General features: G+C 42.5%; 2 protein-coding genes across 5 annotated transcripts; both read right to left on the bottom strand.

Annotated features, from left to right (window-relative positions):
• Positions 1-2,266: 2,266 nt before the first annotated feature.
• LOC115104742 (uncharacterized) lies at positions 2,267-16,051 on the bottom strand. Of its 4 annotated transcripts, XM_065007492.1 has the most exons (7): positions 15,947-16,051; positions 15,265-15,381; positions 13,682-13,785; positions 12,289-12,332; positions 9,635-9,732; positions 9,229-9,544; positions 2,267-7,511 (listed from the first exon to the last, which is right to left on the bottom strand). In XM_065007492.1, the coding sequence occupies exon 7, from the start codon at positions 4,902-4,904 to the stop codon at positions 2,688-2,690; it is 2,217 nt and encodes a 738-aa protein (XP_064863564.1). In that variant the 5' UTR covers positions 4,905-7,511; positions 9,229-9,544; positions 9,635-9,732; positions 12,289-12,332; positions 13,682-13,785; positions 15,265-15,381; positions 15,947-16,051; the 3' UTR covers positions 2,267-2,687. The 4 variants fall into 4 exon arrangements, 3 of the variants coding, with proteins under 3 accessions (XP_064863564.1, XP_064863565.1, XP_064863566.1); XM_065007493.1 differs by lacking the exons at positions 15,265-15,381; positions 15,947-16,051 and adding an exon at positions 14,328-15,255; XM_065007494.1 differs by lacking the exons at positions 9,229-9,544; positions 9,635-9,732.
• Positions 16,052-18,882: 2,831 nt separating this feature from the next.
• On the bottom strand, positions 18,883-23,942 carry LOC115105885 (coiled-coil domain-containing protein 80-like). Its single transcript, XM_029628353.2, has 8 exons — positions 23,858-23,942; positions 22,204-23,656; positions 21,964-22,120; positions 21,214-21,347; positions 20,924-21,066; positions 20,485-20,588; positions 20,241-20,321; positions 18,883-20,054 (listed from the first exon to the last, which is right to left on the bottom strand). Exons 2-8 carry the CDS (start codon positions 23,380-23,382, stop codon positions 19,753-19,755), a joined length of 2,100 nt encoding a protein of 699 aa, XP_029484213.1. The 5' UTR covers positions 23,383-23,656; positions 23,858-23,942; the 3' UTR covers positions 18,883-19,752.
• Positions 23,943-24,147: the final 205 nt, after the last annotated feature.

Below are 24,147 nucleotides of genomic sequence, written 5' to 3'. Positions count from 1 at the left end.
GCTGGCTAATAAAGCCCAACTAATAAACCTAATTAACAACAGGTGTAACTAATAAACAGACAAGGAGGGGGAGGAAAAGATCAGTGGCAGCTAGTTTGCCGGTGACGACGACCGCCGAGCGCCACCCGAACGGGAAGGGGAGCCTCCTTCAGTGGCAGCTAGTTGGCCGGTGACGACGACCGCCGAGCGCCACCCGAACGGGAAGGGGAGCCACCTTCGGTAGGAGTCGTGACAATATGGCAATTCCTGCAGGACCAAGTACATTCCTGCAGGACCAAGTACATTCTTGCAGGAATCATGCAGGACCGAAACCAGGTTTTTGATATTTGTGCACAATATAACAATTCTTGCAGGACAAAAAACATACCTGCAGCACCAAAACTTGCAGGGTGCTGATATTCTTGCTGGATATAGCAATTTCAATTTAACTACAGGATTTTAGATACTGAGAAAATATAATTTTGAAATAAAGTGCAATGTCAGACATTTCAACTCAAGCCAATATAAAATGAATTGTTTTGTACAACAGGCTAGTGTGCTCTCGTAAATACATTTTCTGACTACTGTAGCTGTGCGTCCGTCTGATTAATTTCAACCAGTTTCTTACAAATTCTGGGTTTCAGGCTGAGTAATTAATTCAATTGGGTTTATGGACATTGAGAACATAATTCTCATGACAAAGACATCATAAGGTTCGCCATAATCTCTTGCCCTGTCAAACAGTTCATTCAGAGTATCCAGTATCATCACATAAAACACTGCATAGTCAAGATTCTGATTCACCCATGTGAATAAGAAAAATTGTCGAATCTCTGTATTGCTGAATTTATTTCGGTACACAACCCGGACACTTCTATCAATACCATCTCCCTCCTGATAGATTAGACAATTTTCCAATTCCTCAAAAACATCATATCGCATTTCAGACTCTTCGGACATGGGCGTTAATGGCGGGGTTTGTGGGGGGTCCGGTGTGGAAGATCTTGGACTCTCATTCATCTGGTTAATTAACGATATGCTTGGGTTCTGACCCGTGTTCCTTCTCACCCTGTAGCGCTGCTCGTCTCATGCAGTAGATGGCTACAGCTGGTGAAGGGCTGTTCCCAAATACATGGACTTTCATCCTGTACTCAGTTATGTTTCTATCTGGGTTGTTGTCTTCATACCAGAGAAACCTTAAGTAATCTCTGTGATCCTCACGTACACCAAAACAGTAAAACATTTGTTGCACATCTGCTGTTAGTGCAATGCAATCCTTGCGGAAACGCATTAGGACACCCAAGAGTGTGTTGTTTAAGTCTGGACCACTGAGCAGAACATCGTTAAGTGACACGCCTTGACACTTAGCACTGGAGTCAAATACTACTCGTATTTGTTCAGGCTTTTGTGGATGGTAAACACCAAATATGGGCAGATACCAACGTTCTTCGTCTCCCTCTAGTGGCTGTGAAGGTTCGGCTTGGTCGTTATCCAGCATCTTTTGCATGAAGTCAATAAAATGACGCTTCATGTCAGGCTTTTTGTCTAAAGTCCTGCGAAGTGATGTGAGACGGTTCATGGCCTGCTCCCTGTTATTAGGAAGGCGACGTCTAGTGGGGAGTAAAGGTAGTGGAGCCACCCAGTTGTTTCCATCATCCTGGAAAACCTGTTTGTCCATAATGTCCAATAAGGCTTTATCCTCCACTGATGGTGCTGGTTTATCATCGTCTTGTGTTTTGTCGAACACGGAACATCCCAGGCTGTCTGTGTTCACAGTTGTGTTTGGATCTCTCGAGTTCACTGTAGAGGGAGAGATGTGTTTCTGAGCTACGCTGTTGTAGTTCTCTTTTACCTGGATGATGTCACGGCAAGGGCTCAGATAGGATGTGCGACCATTTTGAAGTATGTTTGTCCTGAACACATTAACATTGGCTGGTCGGTGAGCCGTTCCCAGACAGACCTCACCCACAATGACCCACCCGAGGTCGCTGTGCATAAGGAGTGTCGTGGGGCCCATTGATTTGCTCTCGTACCTTGTGTACCCTTAAGATGTCTCGTCCTAAGAGCAGGAGGATGGGAGCGTCTGGGTCCACAGCTGGAATTCTGTCCATAACTGGTTGCAGATGGGGATGATGATACGCAATGTCGGGGGAGGGAATCTCCATCCTATTGTCTGTGTTACGAATCCCTTTTGGCCCGACAGTCTAGGGGGGATGGTAATGAGACCCGTAACATAACTCATGCAAATTATTATTGTGACAAAGTAAAAGTGTGCACGAAATAACCACGACAACAGAAATCTACCGTCAAACTCTAGGTTTATTTATAAACACACGGTAATGGGGGGAGCAGGAAAAGGGGCTGAGCTGGACCCAAGAAAATAAACAATAAGTATTCAAAAACACCCCTAAGCTAGACTAGCCTACTTTAACAACAGCTAACTAACTAACCAAAAATACAGTGGGTGGTCCGCCCAGTTCTAACTAGTGTATTTAACAAAGTTCACCTACGGATAGTGTATGCCCATGGGCGACTTGTCTTGGTTTCCCCCTTTTCCCACCAGCAACAAACAAACACCATAAATGAGGTGCTTAAACAAAAGAGAGGTTAAGACACAAAGCGAGAGTGAAACACAGAGACCTACAGACATGGCATTTACAGAGAGATTGAGCTAGAGATTGCTTTAGAACAAACAAATGATGGGGTTTTTAAACCATGGGGAAGGAACTGTGATAGGATAGGAAATAGGAGGAGGTGTGTCTTCTGATTGATGATTGATTGTTGACTGATTGGGGAGTGATGATTTTCACCTGTGAGGGGAGAAGGAGAGAAAAGAAACACACACACAGGATACACACACACACAGGATAACTGTATCCGTAACAGTCTGGCATCATATCACACTCTATCAGAGTAGGGAGAGTGAGCTGCATGTGTCCATCTATAGACTCCACCATAAAGTTGACGGCTCTCCTGCCTGAAGTCTCTGTTACCCCAGAACACGTCTTCATGGTGTATGGAGCAGAGTTGTCATTGATATTGAAGAGACTGAAAAACTCTGTCTTGGCCAGAGATTTGTTACTCTGTTCATCAAGCACTACATACATTTTGACAGCTTTCTCTCTTTTCCCAGCCGGATAAGCTTTGACTAGGCATATTTTTGAACATGATCTTGGATTGACTGCCTCACCACAGATCTCTGTACACTTTGAGGTAACAGATAGAAGAGCTTCGTCACCTTGCTCCCCGCCATGCTCTGTCTCTGCTGTAGCGGTGTCTGTATTTGTAGGGGCTGGGCCTGGATGCAGAGCAGCAAGATGCCTGTCGCTGTCGCACTCAGAGCACTTGATTGAAACCTTACAGTCTTTAGCTCTGTGCTGAGTTGACCCACAACATCGGAAACAAATGCCATTGTCTTTGAGATATGATTTACGCTCATCTAGAGTTTTGTATCTAAACCCACAACACTTTTTAAGAGGATGAGGCTTGTTATGTATTGGGCAGTGACGGTCAGGGTTTTCAACCTTTGTCTTACTGGGTTTGGTTTGGTGGTCTGAGGCCTCAGATGACACATCTGTCTTGTATACAGTCACAGGTGTCTTGCTGCTGTACCTGGCAGGTTTCTCACTTTTCATGGACACCTGGTTAGTTGAGGTGTAGAGGGTGAAGCTGGGGTCATTTCTAATTTTCGCCTGGTTCCTGATGAATCTCGAGAAGAACGAGAATGGTGGGAATGCTACCCGATACTCCTCCTTATATTTGGATCCCTGTGCTATCCATTTTTCTTGTAAACTGAATGGAAGTTTCTCTACAATAGGGTTTACCCCCCCAGATGTGTCCAGATAAGCGAGGCCTGGAAGGTACCCTTCTACTTTAGCACACTCCAGTTCGAGAAGAATGTCACCTAGTTCTCTTAGTTTGTGATTGTCTTTGTTAGCCAGTTTTGGAAAATCATAAATTTTCTTCAACAGTGCATTCTCGATCACTTCGGGTGTACCATAGCACTCTTCTAGTTGTTGCCAGACCATGTTAAGTCCTGCTGTTGCGTTGAAAATATGGACAGATCTAATTCTGTTTGCTTGCTCAGATGACTCTGCCCCTAGCCACTTGGTAATTAGATCTAACTCTTCCCTGGCTGATAAATTCAAGTCTCTGGTCGCATTGAGAAAGGATGCTTTCCATGCCCAATCATTTTCAAACTTCAGGAGTCCGGAACTCACCATCTCACGTCGTAGGAGGTACTTGATGAGGTCTGGTGCCACTTGTGACTCAGGGAAGTTGTGTGTGTGTAACTGGAAGTGGGCTTGCTTTCCATTTCCACCATGCTGCTGTTCATTTCTTTTGAACGGAGAGTCTCTGCTCATGTTCTGTTGTTTGCTATTTTCTTGATTATGGCATGTAGCTGGGTCAACACTAACCTCTTGTTTCTCCACTTCAAATGGAAGTTCAGCAAAGTAGGGCCTAGCATGTTGTTGCACATACTCACATGTACGTTGGACTGGACTTAAGGGCTGTGTCCCTGTGTCTAGTTCTTTGCGAAGCTCTCTGCGTTCTGATCCTACAGCTTCTTCAAAGGCTGCAGCTTCAGCCAACGCAGCAGCAGCTGCTCTCTCAACTTGGAGAACATATAAAGTTGCCTCGAGGTCAGCTTTTTGCTTCATCACAGAAGCTTCCTTCTCAGCATAGGGGACTTGTGCACGCGCTGCGTCTGCCTTGGCGCGTGCTTTGACGGCTGCAGAACTCGCCGTTGAGGATCTGCTTGACTGTTTTGATGACCTTGATCTTGTAGATTGAGACTTGGTCCCAATGTGCTGAAGAGGCTCTTCCATCTCTCTCTGTTGAACACCTGGCTCTGGTTGTTGCATCGTAGACTGCTGGTCTTCCCTAGGATAAGAGGCTTTGTTGGCTGATGAACGTAGAAACATAACCACCTGTGCAGTTATTCTTGTGCTTGAGCCCGCTGTGATGATGTTTTTTCACTATTCTGCCCTTGAATTGCGTTCCCATGCAAAACTAGACAGATAGCTAACAACTAAGTCTTCAATAAAACTCCCAAGGCGTGACTTTTCTTGAATGAATATATTGAAAACGTTTATGTTGTGAAACTGCAAAATACAGAAAAGAATATACTTTAGTGGTACCATGCATCTGGCATGATGCCAAACCATATAGCTAATTGTTAACCATATGGTAATTGGCTCCTTTCATTACTCTAATAATGTATAACCATCTATGTAGAATAACAAAGCATATTACACTAGAAACACTAACAAAACTACAGTATTGTATATTTTACAATTCGTTTGCATGACACATGAGCAAGTAATACAGCTAACGACATACATTAAAGGCATTGCAATTTGTGAGTAAATGCAACCAACATTGATATGTAAGCAACTCTATCAATAACAAGATTATCATCATTAGCTAAATGCTTGAATCGAACTTACAAACAAATATTTTTCCAAGGCTGAAGCGTGACAAGAAATAACTACATTGAAAGACCTGCACCGTAGCGTTGTTTGTAGCTGCTTCTATGCGTGCAAAACAAATTCTGTACTTCCTGTTTGCGTCGTCTTTCTAAGTACCAGAAAGCGCCACTAGGGGGCAAATAAAACCATTGAACACAATGAAAATCCAATTTAACCATTGTAATAAAATAATCTGTTACCTTCTAACAGGATGGCAGCACAAACGATATGAGGGCGTCCGGGATCTGGGTTAACAGGTTTTCATCGGTCGCCCCTGACTCTTTCATACGATTAATTATTTCTATGAGTTCGGGCGGTATCTGGGATAACAGGGTTTCATCTATCGGCATTATGTCTGTTACCCCAGCCTCATTCATATGGTTAATTATAGCTTGGAGTTCGGGCGGTATCTGGGATAACAGGGTTTCAACTGTCTCAATTATGTCTGTTGGCTCAGCCATTTGGATTATTAATGATGTGTTCTTGTGGTATTCTAGAAGGATACATGTTACATATATGTTTTTAGCGCCTGTATTTGCGTTTTTTAATCGGATTGTTGTTTAACAAACGTGGCATTATTCTATGCCAGAAGGATAGATCCTGGCGGTATTGTCGCTCGAGTAAAGCCCCCATTCGTTTGTGGAGCAAAACCTTTCGGGATTTTAGAGCCCTGGAAAAGGCTGTAAAAACCTAGCTTGTTCTATTTCAGGTTTGGGTGTTTCCACCAAAGAATTGGAGGAATCAATAAGGTTGGCCGCCTCCCATAATAACAGGCCGTCTACCTCTGAAATGTCATTTAAAACGATGAATACTCCGGTTTCGTTGTTTCATTGTGAATGTCCGGGGAGCCGAAATCCTCCGCATGCTCTAGGTGTGTGAGGTCTTCTGCACTAGATATCAACAGTCAATAGAACTTTGTCTGATGACACTAATGTGAAGGGGGGTCGAATGACACAGGAAATAGTCACCACTGCCACGAGTTGACCATGCATTCACCAAGCGCTTTCACAGGGGAAGGACTTGCATTCCACCGGTCATCTGAAGTCATTCTAATTCTCCGGTTGGAACGTTATTCAAGATATATGTAAACAACATTCTAAAGATTGATTCTGTACATCGTTTGAAATGTTTCCACTGACTGTTACGGAACTTTTGGACATTTCGTCACGTTATAGTGGACGCGCTTTGTGACTTTGGAATTGTTTACCAAATGCGCTAACCAAAGTAGCTAATTGGATATAAATATCGGACATTTTCGAACAAATTCATTTATTGTGGACCTGAGATTCCTACGACTGCATTCTGATGAAGTTCATCAAAGGTAAGGAAACATTTATCATTTATTTTCTGGTTTCTGTTGACTCCAACATGGAGGCTAATTTGGCTTCTGTTCTGAGCGCCGTCTCAGATTATTGCATGTGTTGCTTTTTCCCGTAAACTTTAAAAAAAATCTGACACAGCGGTTGCATTAAGGAGAGGTATATCCATAATTCCATGTGTATAACTTGTATTATCATCTACATTTATGATGAGTATTTCTGTTGAAATGATGTGGCTATGCAAAATCACTTGATGTTTTTGGAACTAGTGAATCTAATAAGCCAATGTAAACTCCGATTTTTTATATAAATATGAACTTTATCAAAAATAACATGCGTGTATTGTGTAACATGAAGTCCTATGAGTGTCATCTGATGAAGATCCTTTTTGTGAATGCTATATTTCGCTGGAAAATGGCTGTGCTTATTGTGGTTTGGTGGAGACCTAACATAATAATTTGTAGTGCTTTCGCTGAAAAGCCTATTTGAAATCGGACATTTTGGTGGGATTAACAACAAGATTACTTTAAAAATGAAAATTACCTTTACATTTTTTTTTTGAAAATTACCTTTAAAATGATACAAAATGTCAAATACATTTAAGGTATAATACTATATATTAACAATACATAATTCAATTACCTTTTTTGATGAGGGCTGTTCTAACGAATCGCAGAAACCGGGGGCTCTTGACTTTTTTCACCAGGTATTCCAGATTCTGCCGGGCATGTCTCGTTGGAGTCTGAAAAAACATTATTTGTCATAGTTTTAACATATTCAATCATTATTTTTTTTTATAGATAATTAAATAAGTATAACTAATAATATACACTGCTCAAAAAAATAAAGGGAACACTTAAACAACACAATGTAACTCCAAGTCAATCACACTTCTGTGAAATCAAACTGTCCACTTAGGAAGCAACACTGATTGACAATACATTTCACATGCTGTTCTGCAAATGGAATAGACAACAGGTGGAAATTATAGGCAATTAGCAAGACACCCCCAATAAAGGAGTGGTTCTGCAGGTGGTGACCACAGACCACTTCTCAGTTCCTATGCTTCCTGGCTGATGTTTTGGTCACTTTGGAATGCTGGAGGTGCTTTCACTCTAGTGGTAGCATGAGACGGAGTCTACAACCCACACAAGTGGCTCAGGGAGTGCAACTCATCCAGGATGGCACATCAATGCGAGCTGTTGCAAGAAGGTTTGCTGTGTCTGTCAGCGTAGTGTCCAGAGCATGGAGGCGCTACCAGGAGACAGGCCAGTACATCAGGAGACGTGGAGGAGGCCATAGGAGGGCAACAACCCAGCAGCAGGACCGCTACCTCCGCCTTTGTGCAAGGAGGAGCAGAGAGGAGCACTGCCAGAGCCCTGCAAAATGACCTCCAGCAGGCCACAAATGTGCAAGTGTCTGCTCAAACGGTCAGAAACAGACTCCATGAGGGTGGTATGAGGGCCCGACGTCCACAGGTGGGGGTTGTGCTTACAGCCCAACACCGTGCAGGACATTTGGCATTTGCCAGAGAACACCAAGATTGGCAAATTTGCCACTGGCGCCCTGTGCTCTTCACAGATGAACGCAGGTTCACACTGAGCACATGTGACAGACGTGACAGAGTCTGGAGACACCATGGAGAACGTTCTGCTGCCTGAAACATCCCAGCATGACCGGTTTGGCGGTGGGTCAGTCATGGTGTCAGTCATGGTGTGGGGTGGCATTTCTTTGGGGGACCGCACAGCCCTCCATGTGCTCGCCAGAGGTAGCCTGACTGCCATTAGTTACCGAGATGAGATCCTCAGACCACTTGTGAGACCATATGCTGGTGCGGTTGGCCCTGGGTTCCTCCTAATGCAAGACAATGCTAGACCTCATGTGGCTGGAGTGTGTCAGCAGTTCCTGCAAGAGGAAGGCATTGATGCTATGGACTGGCCCGCCCGTTCCCCAGATCTGAATCCAATTGAGCACATCTGGGACATCATGTCTCGCTCCATCCACCAACGCCACGTTGCACCACAGACTGTCCAGGACTTGGTGGATGCTTTAGTCCAGGTCTGGGAGGAGATCCCTCAGGAGACCAGCCGCCACCTCATCAGGAGCATGCCCAGGCGTTGTAGGGAGGTCATACAGGCACGTGGAGGCCACACACACTACTGAGCCTCATTTTGACTTGTTTTAAGGACATTACATCAAAGTTGGATCAGCCTGTAGTGTGGTTTTCCACTTTAATTTTGAGTGTGACTCCAAATCCAGATCTCCATGGGTTGATAAATTTGATTTCCATTGATGATTTTTCTGTGATTTTGTTGTCAGCACATTCAACTATGTAAAGAGAAAAGTATTTAATAAGAATATTTCATTCATTCAGATCTAGGATGTGTTATTTTAGTGTTCCCTTTATTTTTTTGAGCAGTGTATATATATATATATATATATATATAATGGCTTCATACCGTGTCCATGGAGCGTTGTTTTTTGAAGCAGTAAGTTCCCTGCCCAGTAACACTTTTTGGTCTGGGGTGATTCTGCGCAATGTACTTGCGCACGAGTTGTGCATTGCCTGTTTGGCTCTGGAATATGGAGCGAGGGGGGGAGTTGACGGGATGTTTAAATCCTCGGTTCTCGGTGTGTTTGAGAAAACGTTCATACAGAATGGGAGAATAGCATCTATGTCATCTTCTCCGCCATAGTCGTTCAGAGTACATAATAATGCCGACGCATAATAATAATAAATACATAATGCCGTTATCCTTCTTGGCGGTATGTCAGCTGTAAACACAAAAATTGCTTTTAATATAGGGTGCACACTTTTTGTTTTTAATGTATAAATATTCTTATGTATTTTATTATTGGACTTACGTCTACAATAATGTGATGGGGACTGGCTGCATGCGTTTTGCTCCTGCTGAACCCCCTTCTAACGAAGGCTGTTCCAGATCATTTATTCCCCTGAGCAACTGCGTAAAGGATGGATACCCTACAAACGTTAGATAATATTAACATATATTTATCCGATTTATATATACATTTTAAATTATAAGAATACGTGCATTTGACATATTTCCTAAAAAAATCATTGTCCCCCGTTTAAAAAATCATATCACGCCGGTTTAATATTCCAATAATATCAATAATATCCATACCATTCCCTGAAAATACCTAGCCTTCAAATCAAATATATTATTTTCACTGAGTTATTTTCACTAACTCACCTTCAGAAAGCTCCATTAGGACAGATTCAAGGATGATCTTTTAGCTGTTCTGGGCTGTTGGCCTGGTGTCTGGAGTTAAGCTTTTGGCCATTCGTACAGAGGGGATAGTATCTGTTTCACTAGCCTCGCTCCGCGGACTTGGCTCAAAGGAGAGATATTCTGTAATGATTTTACAGAGCGGGGATGACGTTTTTTTTCGGGTGGCAGGACCTCTGAATGTTTAGAGACCCCAAAACCACAGGTGGTTGTCTCGACATATTGTCTGCCTGTATTTCCTTTTGATTTCCTACAACATCATGGGTAGCAGCTTTGGGGAGTGTCTGATATAAATTTATGGGCCTGGGTGGGAGGCCGTTTGTATATGCACTGATTACAAATAACATATGTTTTAAACTGTAGGAGGTTGTCTAGAAAATATATTTTCTGCCGAGGTGTTTGACTTTTTAGGCCCCCACGTCCTTGGGGATGAGATAAATACGTATTTGAAAGGCTTGTGTGGTAAATGAATCGAAAGTGCCCATTTGAAGAGTCACACAAACACAACCCCACACACTTTTTTGATTGGGGGTAGCCAGATATCTTGACAGAAAGAGAGAGATAGAGCCTTGAGTGCAAATGCCATGGCATTGTTGAACACACACACCCTTTTGTTTTGAAACACACACACCTACACTCGCACGCAGACGCCCTCACACACACATCTTTTCCGAAATGACTTTTCTCAGAGACATGCATGATGATAGATCTAAAAGACAGAGCCCCTTCGTTAAAGGCGAGATACCTCTTTAAAACCATTTATTTAATTCATTATATTTAGTACATACAGTGTAAAACAGGTTATAATTAATTTTACATTTTTAATATTCATTTATTACAGATAAAGGGGCCGGTTAGCCCTGACCCCCATCCGTCTCCAATTCACCCACATCAAGACATGCTCTCTTGCTCTCAGGATATCCCACACACTCTCCGTCAAGGCTCCGTAAGTTTTCACTCCAGGGATAGATCAAACGTCTGGCATGTAGATCCTGGGTATGTTTTAAGGATAGACGCGGCCAGCGCCGTAATTGTTCACGATTTTGGAAAAGACTGTCCAGCTTATTCATCAGGGTTATGTATATAGGGTAATCAATCCATTTAAAGCTAAACACTGGCATAAAAAAGTTTACATCCCTGCAGGCTTTGGAAAATACATATGAACTGACAGACTTCGTCGCATTTGTACTATCAAATTGTTCACATGCTAAAATTGTCACTTTAGAGTCGGGGCTATACGCTATTGAAGCGATTCTTAGGGCCTTCAAATCACTGCGCCCGCACACAAGTTCTTCCATTGCATATCCTTGCAGGGTTGTACCGCTCAGGGCCTGTTCAATTTGACAGAGCGCTAGCCTTATCTTAAGCCATTCTCTCATATGCAGCACAGGAGAAAAACTCCCGGGTTTTGCATGATAAAGGTGTTTGGGGCCGCTGTCTGTGAATATCTTAACAGTAGAATCCTCAGGTTGGAATATGTAAGACATATGCCCATCACTCATATCCAAAACTCATTTAAAACATTCAGGGGCCTCACACAAAACGTCCTCAATGCTTTTATCATTGGGTTCGTGACAAGAGATGCATAGCACCCGTTAGCCTAGGAGACATACTTTTCTGTTTAAAAATATTGTTTAGTGTTCTGGGGCCGCATGTGTTGTTCTGGGCTTTATTTATAATGCGTCTGCCACAAACCCAACCCCCCCCCCCAAAGGTATAGATGCAATATAGATATAAATTAACACACCCTCTAACACGTGACAACAGGAACAGGATGTCCTGGCCGGATACTGATATTTGGGTATGTACGCTGTCATCCGGACATAGGGTCATAAATCAGTCTACTTTATTCTCTCTATAGTCTACCGGATGGATTCTACAATACAACAAGATCTAGGGGAACTACTGAACAGCAGGCTTTTAGGAACACTTACTTTGAATTTCCTTTTGGTCTATTTTGTCTCATATTCTTTTTGTTCTGTCTTTTCCACCTCCTATTGCTTTTTCTCCTCCCTCTCTCTCTTCTTCTCTTGCTCCTTTGATTCCACTGCCCCCCTGATTATAAATAAGTGTCAGTGGTGTTTAATGCTCACTAGAGGGCAGTGTTTATATAAAACTATAGACTTGTCTCAGACATCTCATCAGCTTTTGGGCGCTATAGAGTCGCTATAGAGTCCTCTGTCTCTATGTCTAAAGCCTGTTGCACATTTCACAGATTGGTACAATAGAAAAAGTGGAATAGAACTTGGAGGGAATCTTTCTCACCATCTTTCATCAAGATCTTCATACATTTCATCACTTTCACTGTCCTATTGGATGAAAAAGATACAGTCAGAATTGTGGAGGGGTTGGAGGGCTGTTCATTAACCCCATATAATCTGTTTCGTTCCCCAGTTTCTGTGTTGTGTTTTTTTTTTGTATGTGTGTGTTTCAGGATGGCTTCCTGAAATTCCCCCAAGCAGCTGATTGGTCAGCCCTTTTTGCTAATTGGAGCTGACCCCGCCCCCTCGTCAGTGGATACAGCTGTATCCCATTACAGACTCCTTCTATATAAGCGAGTGTTCTGTTGCTACAGAGAGCTGAGGTTTATGTCATGTATTTTGGTTAGTGAGAGTGAGAGTGAGAGTGAGAGTGAGAGTGAGAGTGAGAGTGAGAGTGAGAGTGAGAGTGAGAGTGAGAGTGAGATGAGAGTGAGATGGAAATGGAAATGGAAATGTTATTGTTTAATACTTTGTAGCCGCTGCTATTAAGGTATGTGTGTTTTTGATTATTGAAATCGTAGGTAAGGTAGGAGAGGGTAGGTTAGGTAAGTAGTGGGTAGGCAGGTAAGGTAGGAGAGGGTAGGTTAGGTAAGTAGTGGGCAGGCAGGTAAGGTAGGAGAGGGTAGGTTAGGTAAGTAGTGGGCAGGCAGGTAAGGTAGGAGAAGGTAGGTTAGGTAAGTAGTGGGCAGGCAGGTAAGGTAGGAGAGGGTAGGTTAGGTAAGTAGTGGGCAGGCAGGTAAGGTAGGAGAGGGTAGGTTAGGTAAGTAGTGGGCAGGCAGGTAAGGTAGGAGAGAGGGTAGGTTAGGTAAGTAGTGGGCAGGCAGGTAAGGTAGGAGAGGGAGGTTAGGTAGGTAGTGGGCAGGCAGGTAAGGTAGGAGAGGGTAGGTTAGGTAAGTCGTGGGCAGGCAGGTAAGGTAGGAGAGGGTAGGTTAGGTAAGTAGTGGACAGGCAGGTAAGGTAGGAGAGGGTAGGTTAGGTAAGTAGTGGACAGGCAGGTAAGGTAGGAGAGGGTAGGTTAGGTAAGTAGTGGGCAGGCAGGTAAGGTAGGAGAGGGTAGGTTAGGTAAGTAGTAGGCAGGCAGGTAAGGTAGGAGAGGGTAGGTTAGGTATGTAGTGGGCAGGCAGGTAAGGTAGGAGAGGTTAGGTAAGTAGCGGGCAGGCAGGTAAGGTAGGAGAGGGTAGGTAAGTAGCGGGCAGGCAGGTAAGGTAGGTTAGGTAAGTAGTAGGCAGGCAGGTAAGGTAGGAGAGGTTAGGTAAGTAGCGGGCAGGCAGGTAAGGTAGGAGAGAAATGTACTTTCTTTGCTTTGGTTCTGTTACAGCCCCTTTTCCCCAAATTTACCTTGTGAAGGAATAAATTATCTGCTTTTGTCATCCTTACTCACACCTACAATCCCATACCTTTTTCACTCCACAGAGAGTTGAATTCTAGCAGGGTGTTGCGTTCCCTCTTCCTAGAGGCGTACGTAACATCATCATAGTTCTCTTCTGGGTCAGGTTGGATTCTGGAGGCAGAGTCACAGTCAGTCAACTGGCCAAAATGACTCAGCACAACACAATGGAAACAAGATCAGTGGACAAGTATCCCACTGGGCATAGACATCAATTCAATGTCGATTCCATGTTGGTTCACTGTAATTTATTTGAAATGATGTGGAAACAACGTTGATTCAACCACTGTGTGCCCAGTGGGATTCAACTGTGAAAGTTACTGAAGGAAATAATGAATAGTAGGATATTAACAGAGAACTGGGTTTTGTGAAAGGGAAGGTGTGCTGTTTCTATGCTCTGAAGCAATTGCAGTGTGTGTCTACAGGCTTATGTGCATTTTACTGGGAAGGACGGGCTCATGGTAATGGCTGGTGTGGAATGGTATCAAATACATCAAACATGGTTTCCATGGGTTTGATTCCATTCCATTAGCTCTGTTCTGGCCATTACTATGAGCCGTCCTCCCCTCAGCAGCCTCCTGTGATGTACTTCAATGCCAGTAGTGTTATTCTCAAATATCGTCCGGCTTTCACACGACTCTGCACTTCCGAGTCACATGGCTTCTGGTGGTCGCGGGGGCAGGCTAGGGGCCATGGGGTGAGAGGGCAGGGGTGGGGCCATATGGTTACTGGGGTGAGAGGCAGGGGTTGGGGGAACAGATCCCTTCTTTAACCCAGCAGGACCTTCAGGGGAGACAATACAGGCCTTTAGATGACCTCCTCACGCATACAGTGAAGAAGGAAATTGCATGAACATGTTCATTTTCAAATCACCTACATATAGTGATTGAATACAAGCATTTTTCTACACCCGCAATAACATCTGCAAAACTGGTATGTGACAAATACAAATTATTTTATCAAGTCTCAGTCCAACTTGTTCTGTGGAAGTTATTCTGTAGTTGAAAGGGAGAATAGCAGAGTTTGAGATGACCCTTGTACTCTTGGATACCTGGTTACTGAATATGTTGATTTTCAACCTGCATGTAGGCAACAATCATTACTCAAATCGATAAATAGTGTCTGTAACAGCTTTGGCCTACATTCTCACCAGGGGGAGTGTGGAATTCACATTGGATTCTTCTCTCTGCTGACTAACAGTAATGCATGCAAACCATGCTGAAATCTGTCTTTAGTCAAAATCTTATCCCCATGTGGATCGAAACCTGAAACCTTTCACTTGAATATGTGCCTGTTTAAAGACGAACTTCCCAGTTAGGGTGCAAACATCAGCTGTAGAAAGGAGGAAGAAAAAAGAGAAACCAGAGGGAACTTATTTAGGGGAAGCATTAATTTCTGCATCTTTGGTTTTACATTTTGACATTAAATTACAGCACAGCTGCGTGTTTAACTTCACTTATTCTTTATGTAACAGGGCTTATATAAATCAACGCACTGTGCTGTAAAGCAAATTCAACAGCTCTAATCTGTCTCTCAGTTGTCAGATTTTGGCCTCACGTGACTTATCAGTTATGTTTGAGATAGAACACTTACCATCGGTACAAGCCTCTATGCCCTTCTTGAACTTTTCCAAGTTGAACCTAGGAGGCCGACTGGGTTTGGCTGAGGCAGTCCCAAATGCCAGGATATTGGGCAGGGGGTTGTTGGCACCTTAATTGTGAAGAATGGGCTCATGGTAATGACTAGAGTGGAATTAGTGGCATGGTATGAAATACATAAAAAACATTGTTTACAGGTGTTTGATGCCATTCCATTTGCTCCGTTCAGGCCATTATTATGAGCCGTTCTCCACAATTAAAGGTGCCTACAACCTCCTGTGGTACAGTAATATTCTAACCTTGAGAGATCTTTCCAACAATGCAATGATAATAATAACATAGATAATAACTTAGATAACATAGATAACATTTTAAAAAATAAGTCTGAATAAAAACTATACAAGAACAACGATGAGAGTTAAAGAAACATGAGAATGCAAGTATAAGTAGGTCAGTGCCAGTGCCTGTACTCAATGTACAGGGATACTGGAGTGGTCTAGGTTCTCCCCTCAGCACCCTCCTGTTCACTGTACTGTTTTACACCTGTTGTATCCTGTGCACATGGCAAATACACTTTGAAAGTTTGAGCTAGTTATACAGTAGCTAATAAAGATACAGTACCATTTACTTCTCAGGGTCCCAACTCACGAGGATATGATTGCAAGTCTGGTACTCACCATAGTGGGTACAGTCAGCGCCCAGGGTATCTATCTAGTCTGTACGTGGGCTGGTGGCCCTTGGGTAGAGGAGTGTCTTTGTTTGTGCATGTGAATGAGTTCCTCTGTGTGTACTGAGTGTGTGTGTGCTTTTAACAACTTCTCCTGTTGAGGCATAAGTATGGCAGTCTCCTCCTCTGGACGTACACTACCGGTCAAAGATTTTAGAACACCTACTCATTCAAGGGTTTTTCTTTATTTTTACTATTTTCAACATTGTGGAATAAAACTATGAAATAACACATATGGATTAATGTAGTAATCAAAAAAGTGTTAAACAAAATATATATATTTTTTTTTATTCTTGGCGGCAGGGTAGCCTAGTGGTTAGAGCATGGACTAGTAACCGAAAGGTTGCAAGTTTGAATCCCCGAGCTGACAAGGTACAAATCTGTCGTTCTGCCCCTGAACAGGCAGTTAACCCACTGTTCCTAGGCCTTCATTGAAAATAAGAATTTGTTCTTAACTGACTTGCCTAGTAAAATAAAGGTACAATTAAAATAACCACCTTTTGCTGTGATGACAGCTTTGCACACTCCCAGCATTCTCTCAATCAGCTTCACCTAGAATGCTTTTCCAACAGTCTTGAAGGAGTTCCCACATATGCTGAGCACTTGTTGGCTGCTTTTCCTTCACTCTGCGGTCCAACTCATCCCAAACCATCTCAATTTTGTTGAGGTCGGGTGATTGTGGAGGCCAGGTCATCTGATGCAGCACTCCATCATTCTCCTCCTTGGTAAAATAGCCCTTACACAGGGGTCATTGTCCTGTTGAAAAACAAATGATTGTCCCACTAAGCCCAAACCAGATGGGATGGCGTATCGCTGCAGAATGCTGTGGTAGCCATGCTGGTTAAGTGTGCCTTGAATTCTAAATAAATCACAGACAATGTCACCAGATAATCACACCCACACCATAACACCTCCTCCTCTGTGCTTTACGATGGCAAATACACATGCAGATATCATCTGTTCACCCACACCACGTCTCACAAAAACATGGCGGTTGGAACCACAAATCTCCGATTGGACTCCAGACCAAAGGACAAATTTTCAACGGTCTAATGTCTATTGCTCCTGCTTCTTAGCCAAAGCAAGTCTCTTCTTCTTATTGGTGTCCTTTAGTACTCTCCTCTGAACAGTTGATGTTGAGATGTGTCTGCTACTTGAACTCTGTGAAGCATTTATTTGGGCTGAAATTTCTGGGGCTGGTAACTCTAATGAACTTATCCTCTGCAGCAGAGGTAACTCTGGGTCTTCCATTCCTGTGGCGGGCCTCATGAGAGTCAGTTTCATCATAGCGCTTCATGGTTTTTGCCAATGCACTTGAAGAAACTTTCAAAGTTCTTGACATTTTCCGGATTGACTGACCTTCATGTCTGAAAGTAATGGACTGTTGTTTCCCTGCTTATTTGAGCTGTTCTCACCATAATATGGACTTGGTCTTTTATCAAATAGGGCTATCTTCTGTATACCCCCTACCTTATCACAAAACTACTGATTGGCTCAAACGCATTAAGAAGGAAATAAATTCCACAAATGATCTTTTAACAAGCACACCTGTTAATTGAAATGCATTGCAGGTGACTACCTCATGAAGCTGGTTGAGAGAATACCAACAGTGTGCAAAGATGTCAAGGCAAAGGGTGGCTATTTGAAGAATCTCAAATGGAAAATATATGTATATTTGTTTAACAATTTTTTGGTTACTACATGATTCCATATGTGCTATTTCATAATTTTGATGTCTTCACTATTATTTACAATGTAGAAAATAGTACAAATAAAGAAAAACCCTTGAATGAGTAGGTGTTCTTAAACTTTTGACTGGTAGTGTACGTCATGGACTAGTATACAAAACCCTGTAATACAATTGACTGTATTATGTGACAAGAGGATCAGAGACACAAAGACAGAAAGTCCACTGGCCAATACAATCAAACCTGAGGGCTCGCCAATATGTGAATGAAGGGTTGATGTTGTTGTTGTCATTGTTGAAAGAGACTGTGGAAATGAAATGAAAAGTGTCTGGATGAATGCTGTGTGAAATTTTAGATAGTACCTAGCCAAGATCTTTAATGAAATAGATTGATCTGAAATTAACAACTGATTTGTCCAAACTGAAATAATGGAAAGATGAAGGTCTGTCTTTGACAGTTATTACTGCAAATTTTCCCGGCGTGCTGTAACTTTCTTTTTTACTATGTGCTGCACCGAGTTATCAGCGTCCATTTCAAAGCTGCTGAACACATGTTTTTTTCTCCCCACAAATCCTACTTTAATTGCTCCCAGCATAGCTGAAAAACAACAGCCCAAAATCCAGGTCAAATACTGTACAACCACATTTCTTAGACCCATCTTATTCCTATTATATGTTTACTGATGTAGGATCTTAATTTGAGCCAGTTTGCTACAGCAGGAAAATAATCCTGACGCAACAGGGTTATAACTAATGGACATTTTTGAAGGGGTTGATACATTTTTCACAAGGGAAAGTCAAGTCTGAAAGTGGAAATTACAAAAATCAGAAGCCTTTTTAATCCTTGAATACATTATACGTTTTGCATTTCCTGCATTGCAGAAAAGTTCACCTACAACAGGGTGATTCAATTAAGATCTTACATCTGTAGGTCACGATGAAACACAGATTACTATTAGCTTACAGCTAATGACCTGACCTTCTGTTGTCAAACCAATTCCTATCCTACTACCTGGACATTAGTCTATAACAAACTGTAAGAGTTTGAGTTATTTTCCATGACAATGTAGACATGTGTGATTGATGTGGCCAAATAGGGGAGTTGTTGAAGCACACCTTCAGGCATAGTTTTTCATTACTTTCTTTTTTACAGCTTTCCACGTCTGTCATTTTGAAAGAAACAGATGTCAACATCACAATTATAAAAACAAACCTTTTTTAATTTCAAGAAACATATTAAGTATTTGAAGAGTTTATTTCCAAAACGTTACATCCATCAATTTTTTACATTTGTGTTTTTTAATCAGCAATGATTGCTTACGGGTACCATAATGTGTGTAAAATATTACTGTTCTCTGATTTTTATATATTGATGTTAGATTCTTATTTTTTTTGGGGGGGGGGGGGGGTAAAACAGTATATGTCTATTGTTTAGCTGGATGAATGGATGAATATTTTAAGATGAATGCACTAACTGTAAGTCACTCTGGATAAGAACATCTGCTAAATGACTAAAATGTCAAATGTAAATGTTTTCCATACAGATCTCATATTACTGTAGTGAATTATACATTTAAAAATGTCATATAAATGTATAATTTGTACTGTTCTTTATTACAAATGTAGTTATTTGTAACATTTCACTGTGTAAAACCAGTACAACTTATTTCTCTGAGAGTGAGGCCGGTATATAGCGTTTTGTGAAAAAACATGATTATTTGCCTCTCTGAAAGCATCAAAAGATAGATTTTAAACAAATACATGTTTGTTATTGAACAACCCCATGTCATGATTTGATATTACATTAAACAATAAAAGCTAATTTACCAACATTTCTGAAAATGGATATACAGCGTTTTGGAATGCAACTCTTCAATTGTAGATCATTTTATGTAATGTCGGCCATTTCTAACTACAAATGCCACGCCTCTGATAAATGTTTGCAAAAACATTTAAAATAAAAAGCCTTTCATGGTTCAATCTGTTATTGTGTCAAACTTTTACCCACAACCATTCATTTGAGCTGGCTACCATGGGGTCTTTGAGGCCTTTGGGCTGTTTACTGTCCTTTACTCCTCTGACCTGTGGTAATCTGCTTCCTCATCATAACCTTGGTAACTACCGCCAGTGTCCTCAGGGCAGCGAATACCTAAAGTCCTCTGCAGCTTCTCTTCTTGCTGCCGCAGCTCCATGGAGTCCACCAGGTCATAGATGTTGGCCAGAGACCACATGGGCGAGGGGAACCAGGCTTTCACGTCCCCGTCCTTCCCCACCACCAGCATACTGAAGTACTCCCGGTTGATCTTCAGCTGGTCCTGGAGACCAGTGACCACGTCCCGTGACAAAGGCTCATTCTCCGTTTGGCTCTTTCCTGTCAAGGATAAAGGAAAGGTGTTTGTCATATCTCTTGGAAAAGGTCTGTGTATAGGAATGGTTAGATCATTCAAAGGGAGTTGGATTCCATTTCCTGCCCAACAACACAGAATGCATGACATGTTGACATTAACTGTTGACATTGTGTCAGTACACAGTATCATCTTTAGAGAAAACAACTCACCATTGAGTGGAAACAGTTCCACAGTGCCTGAGGCGGTTGGTCCTGTTCCGATCAACTTCAACAAGGCAAAATGACGGACGCCTGTTGGAAAGACCAACAATGAAATGTAAGAATTTTGTAATTATTCTTCCATTACTTGTGACTGAGAACTATTGTGATAATAGCATAATGTTGCTGAGGTTAACCCACAATAACTTTTAGACTAGTCTGGTTGGAGATGTTTAACAGGGAGCCTAATACTAACCCATGGGACAGGCCTGTCCTCTCAGCCCCTGGAGCTGCTGTTGGAAGGAGTAGTCGTCCTCAGATGGAGTAGAGATGATCAGCAGTCTCCTTTTAGACATGAACCTGGTAGGGATAAATGGCTCTAGTATTATCTGCACGCTACACTTGAAACATCATTATCTGTGCACTGCATTATAAAGCACTATAACCACTTCATTTACATTTGAGTTAATAATTTAAGGCAGAACAATTAGAGTTAAGTGCCTTGCTCAAGGGAACATCGACAGATTTTTCACCTAGTCGGTAAGGGTATTTGAACCAACAACCTTTTGTTTATTGGCCCAACACTCTTAACAACTAGGCTACATGCTGCCAAGTACTACAATGCTTTTTTGCAGCTTTAAAGTTTTTAAGTACTATGGTGTCATTACAGATACTGTGTAGTCTTAATCACATACCTCAACAATGCCCCGCCCTGTTCTTGGGATTTGGAGCAGGTCAGTGGAGTTTTTCTCTCTCTTTCCATTTCAGATCGTCGCGATGGAAAGGTGTCAACATATTCCATTAACGCAGATGAGGGTGGAGGTACATCAAATACTTTCTAGAAGGGATATAAATAATTAGGATACAAATACCACATACTGCATTTATAATTGGCACGTTAAGTACAAGAAAAATGTATACACTTTTCTGAGGAAAGTGATCTGTGTTATTAAATAATCACTGGCAAGATAGAGATTATGCTTACATTGGGTTTCAGGTCATAGTCAGTCATAGTCATAGAGAAAACCTTAGAGGACATCCCATACTGCTTCATCAGTTGAGAGATGAGATCTGGGTCAGTGAACTTCTCTGGTAGTGAGGTGAATGGCGTCTCAGAATCTGGAATATAGAAATGAAGTTTTACTGTATGAAAGTCCAAAGAGGAACCTGATTTTTTGTTGAAGACATGATCTGCAACTTTGGCGGCTGCCAAGTATTTTTGAAACCTCCCACTTTGGGCTGAATGTGTCTATGTGTAGTTCATATATACATAATCTATGAGCACTATTACTGTCTTACCTCAACTATCTACGAAATCCCTAGTTTGAAAGCGACTGTTTTCTGGAAGCTGTGCTACGCCTTTTTCCCTACATTTTCCCCCACATGGGCCAACCCCCTAGAAATTCAAGTTCTAGTCAATGAGCTTCAGCCCCTCGCCATTTGAGTGACAGCTAGAAATATGCTCACACAGCAGAGCGAGAAAGAGAGAGCAATGAAATGGTGCACATATAGATATCTGCACATATGTGATGCATTATGCAATTTTCGGGTTCCACTTTTGGCTTGTGAGGGCTACTTTCAGAACTACTGGCTAAAAAGTATTTTTAAAAGTACAGGATAATCTCTTTAAGACGATAATGACACTATAGTTCTGAAGAGAATATGATATAGGATCAATGTAGGATCTATATAAGGGAAATGGAGTCAGTAGACACAGACACACACATAGTAGTACCAAGTTGGTAGTGGTGCAGGGTGAGGGTAGTGTCAGGCCCTGAGCTCAGGATGGTTGCCATAGTAACTTTTCTCAGGGCAAGGTCACAGAAATGAAGCTCGTTCTCCTCCCTCTGCTGGACATACTGAGGTGTGCTGGCACTGGGCGTGGCTATCACCTGTATCACAAATGGATGAACACATCTATCACAAACAAACAGATTATTTGATATACTTAAAAGAGACCTATAAAAGCACATACCATAAGTCTTTTCTTCCCCTTCAAATGCTCTACAAAGTCCATCAGTGCTTTCTTATTGTTCTCATTCACTTCTCTGTGGTTTTTCTTCACTCTCCCTCTCCCTTTCCCCTTCTTCCCATCTTTCTTTCCCTTGCCTTTTTTGGGGGAGTTGTTTTTCTCCAAGGATTCTTCTCCCCCACCAACGTTCTCTGGTTTATTATCTCTAGAGTTGGCTACAGTCTTTCTTTCTCTTTTCTCTACATTAGAAGGATATGTGCTTATTTCTGTAAAAACATTTCCATTTTTCTTTTGGTTGTCCTTTCCCACAGCTTTGGAGTTTGCCTTCCCTGCGATGAATACTTGTGTTCCTTTTGAATCAGTGGTCGTCTTTCGAATGATGAACCTGGAGCGACCGCTGAGAATGTCCTGAATTTTGCTCTTCAGTGCAGCCTTCTTGGCCACAGTATTCCTCTGGGTGACAGAGGTAACGTTTCCCTGCATATGGGGACTGAACACCTTCTTTTTCACAGGAATCTTTTTCTTCATCAGCCTCTTCTTGGTGATTTTACATTTCAGAGGGGAGCCCTTCCTGGTGAGTTTTTCCAGCTTGCGCAAGGGGAACTGATCAATGACCTCTAGGATGGCCTCCACACGGACAGGGTAGGGGAACCGCTCACTCACCCTAAGGTTCTTCTTCATGACTAGCATGGCGAAGCCTTGATCCCCCAGCTCAAGGTAATGCAGCAGCTTGGTGACCATGTCTGAGTCAATGCTCTCCATGGTGGCCTCTCCTTGGAAGGTGGTCTTCTGGATCCTGCCTTCCATCATGGCATTCTGGATGATGGTGACGATAAAGGTGTCCCTCTCAGCCAGGCGACAGTTCAGCCCCTCCTGCTCCATGTCCTGAATCTGTTTCTCCATCATGCGGAGGTAGTTGTCACTGTGCGACGGGGCCGTGATTACCCACAAACGCTTCTTACCTGCAAAATCAGCCAGGAATTCCTGTTCTGGGTCAAGGACTGTCCTGGTCTCATGGTCTCCCTCTCCGCCATGATCATCCTCTGGAGCCAGGAGACCAGCAGGTTCTTTATACTGAGGTCTGGTCTTATGTCTTCCCTTCCCTGGCTGTGAGGCAGAAACCCCTAGGCTGTGACTACACAGAGACATAAGGACAAGCAGAGCACAGAGCAACCTAGACATCCTTGGTGGGGTGGTGGTCACTTTATAATCCACAGGGAAACTGCCTTGAAGCAGACGCAGCGCACAGCTGAAGTGATGATGTCTCTCCCAAGCAGATTGGCTTGACTGGGGATAAGGAGGAATACTCCACAGCTCCTGGTTTACATTATACTCCAACGTTGTTACAGGAAACTCCTGGAATTTTTTCAACTTCAAAGCATTACTCTCTTAAGCAGCATGCTTGGTGGGAGCTCCTCTTTAGACTGAGACTGCCTTCAATGTGTTCGATGCTGAGCTATAGAATAACAGAGTGGAGGAGAAGAAAGGGTGAGAGCGGAGGGGGTACTGAAACCTGAGCTTTTACAAATTCCAACATAAAAACAGTGCAGGAACATAAACAAGCATGTATCTGTATTGTACATCGAAATTAAACACAGGATATATTGATTGAAATTAGAACATTAAATGTAAACATGCAGTGCACAGTAACACATACTTTCTTCCATTGTCGTGAACAAACATACTTGGGATCGTATTGCGATCCAGAGACGTTTGAGAGACAGACACGAGGCTTGTTTGGTGCTTCATGCCTTAAAGGCTGACACATCTGGGACCCATTATTACACAATACACCCCACAGTGCCTGGACTCCATGAGTGGACAAGATCCCAGCACAGCAGACCCAAGCTGGGGGAGAGAGAATGCTATGAATAGAATATGATTCACATTATTGCTGAGATTTAGAGAATGGCTTTATTTGACAGTTTTGATCCCAGCATCTGACAG

Source organism: Oncorhynchus nerka, linkage group LG22 (genome assembly GCF_034236695.1).
Source record: "Oncorhynchus nerka isolate Pitt River linkage group LG22, Oner_Uvic_2.0, whole genome shotgun sequence".
NCBI lineage: Eukaryota > Metazoa > Chordata > Actinopteri > Salmoniformes > Salmonidae > Oncorhynchus > Oncorhynchus nerka.
This window is presented reverse-complemented; position numbering and strand designations above follow the sequence as displayed.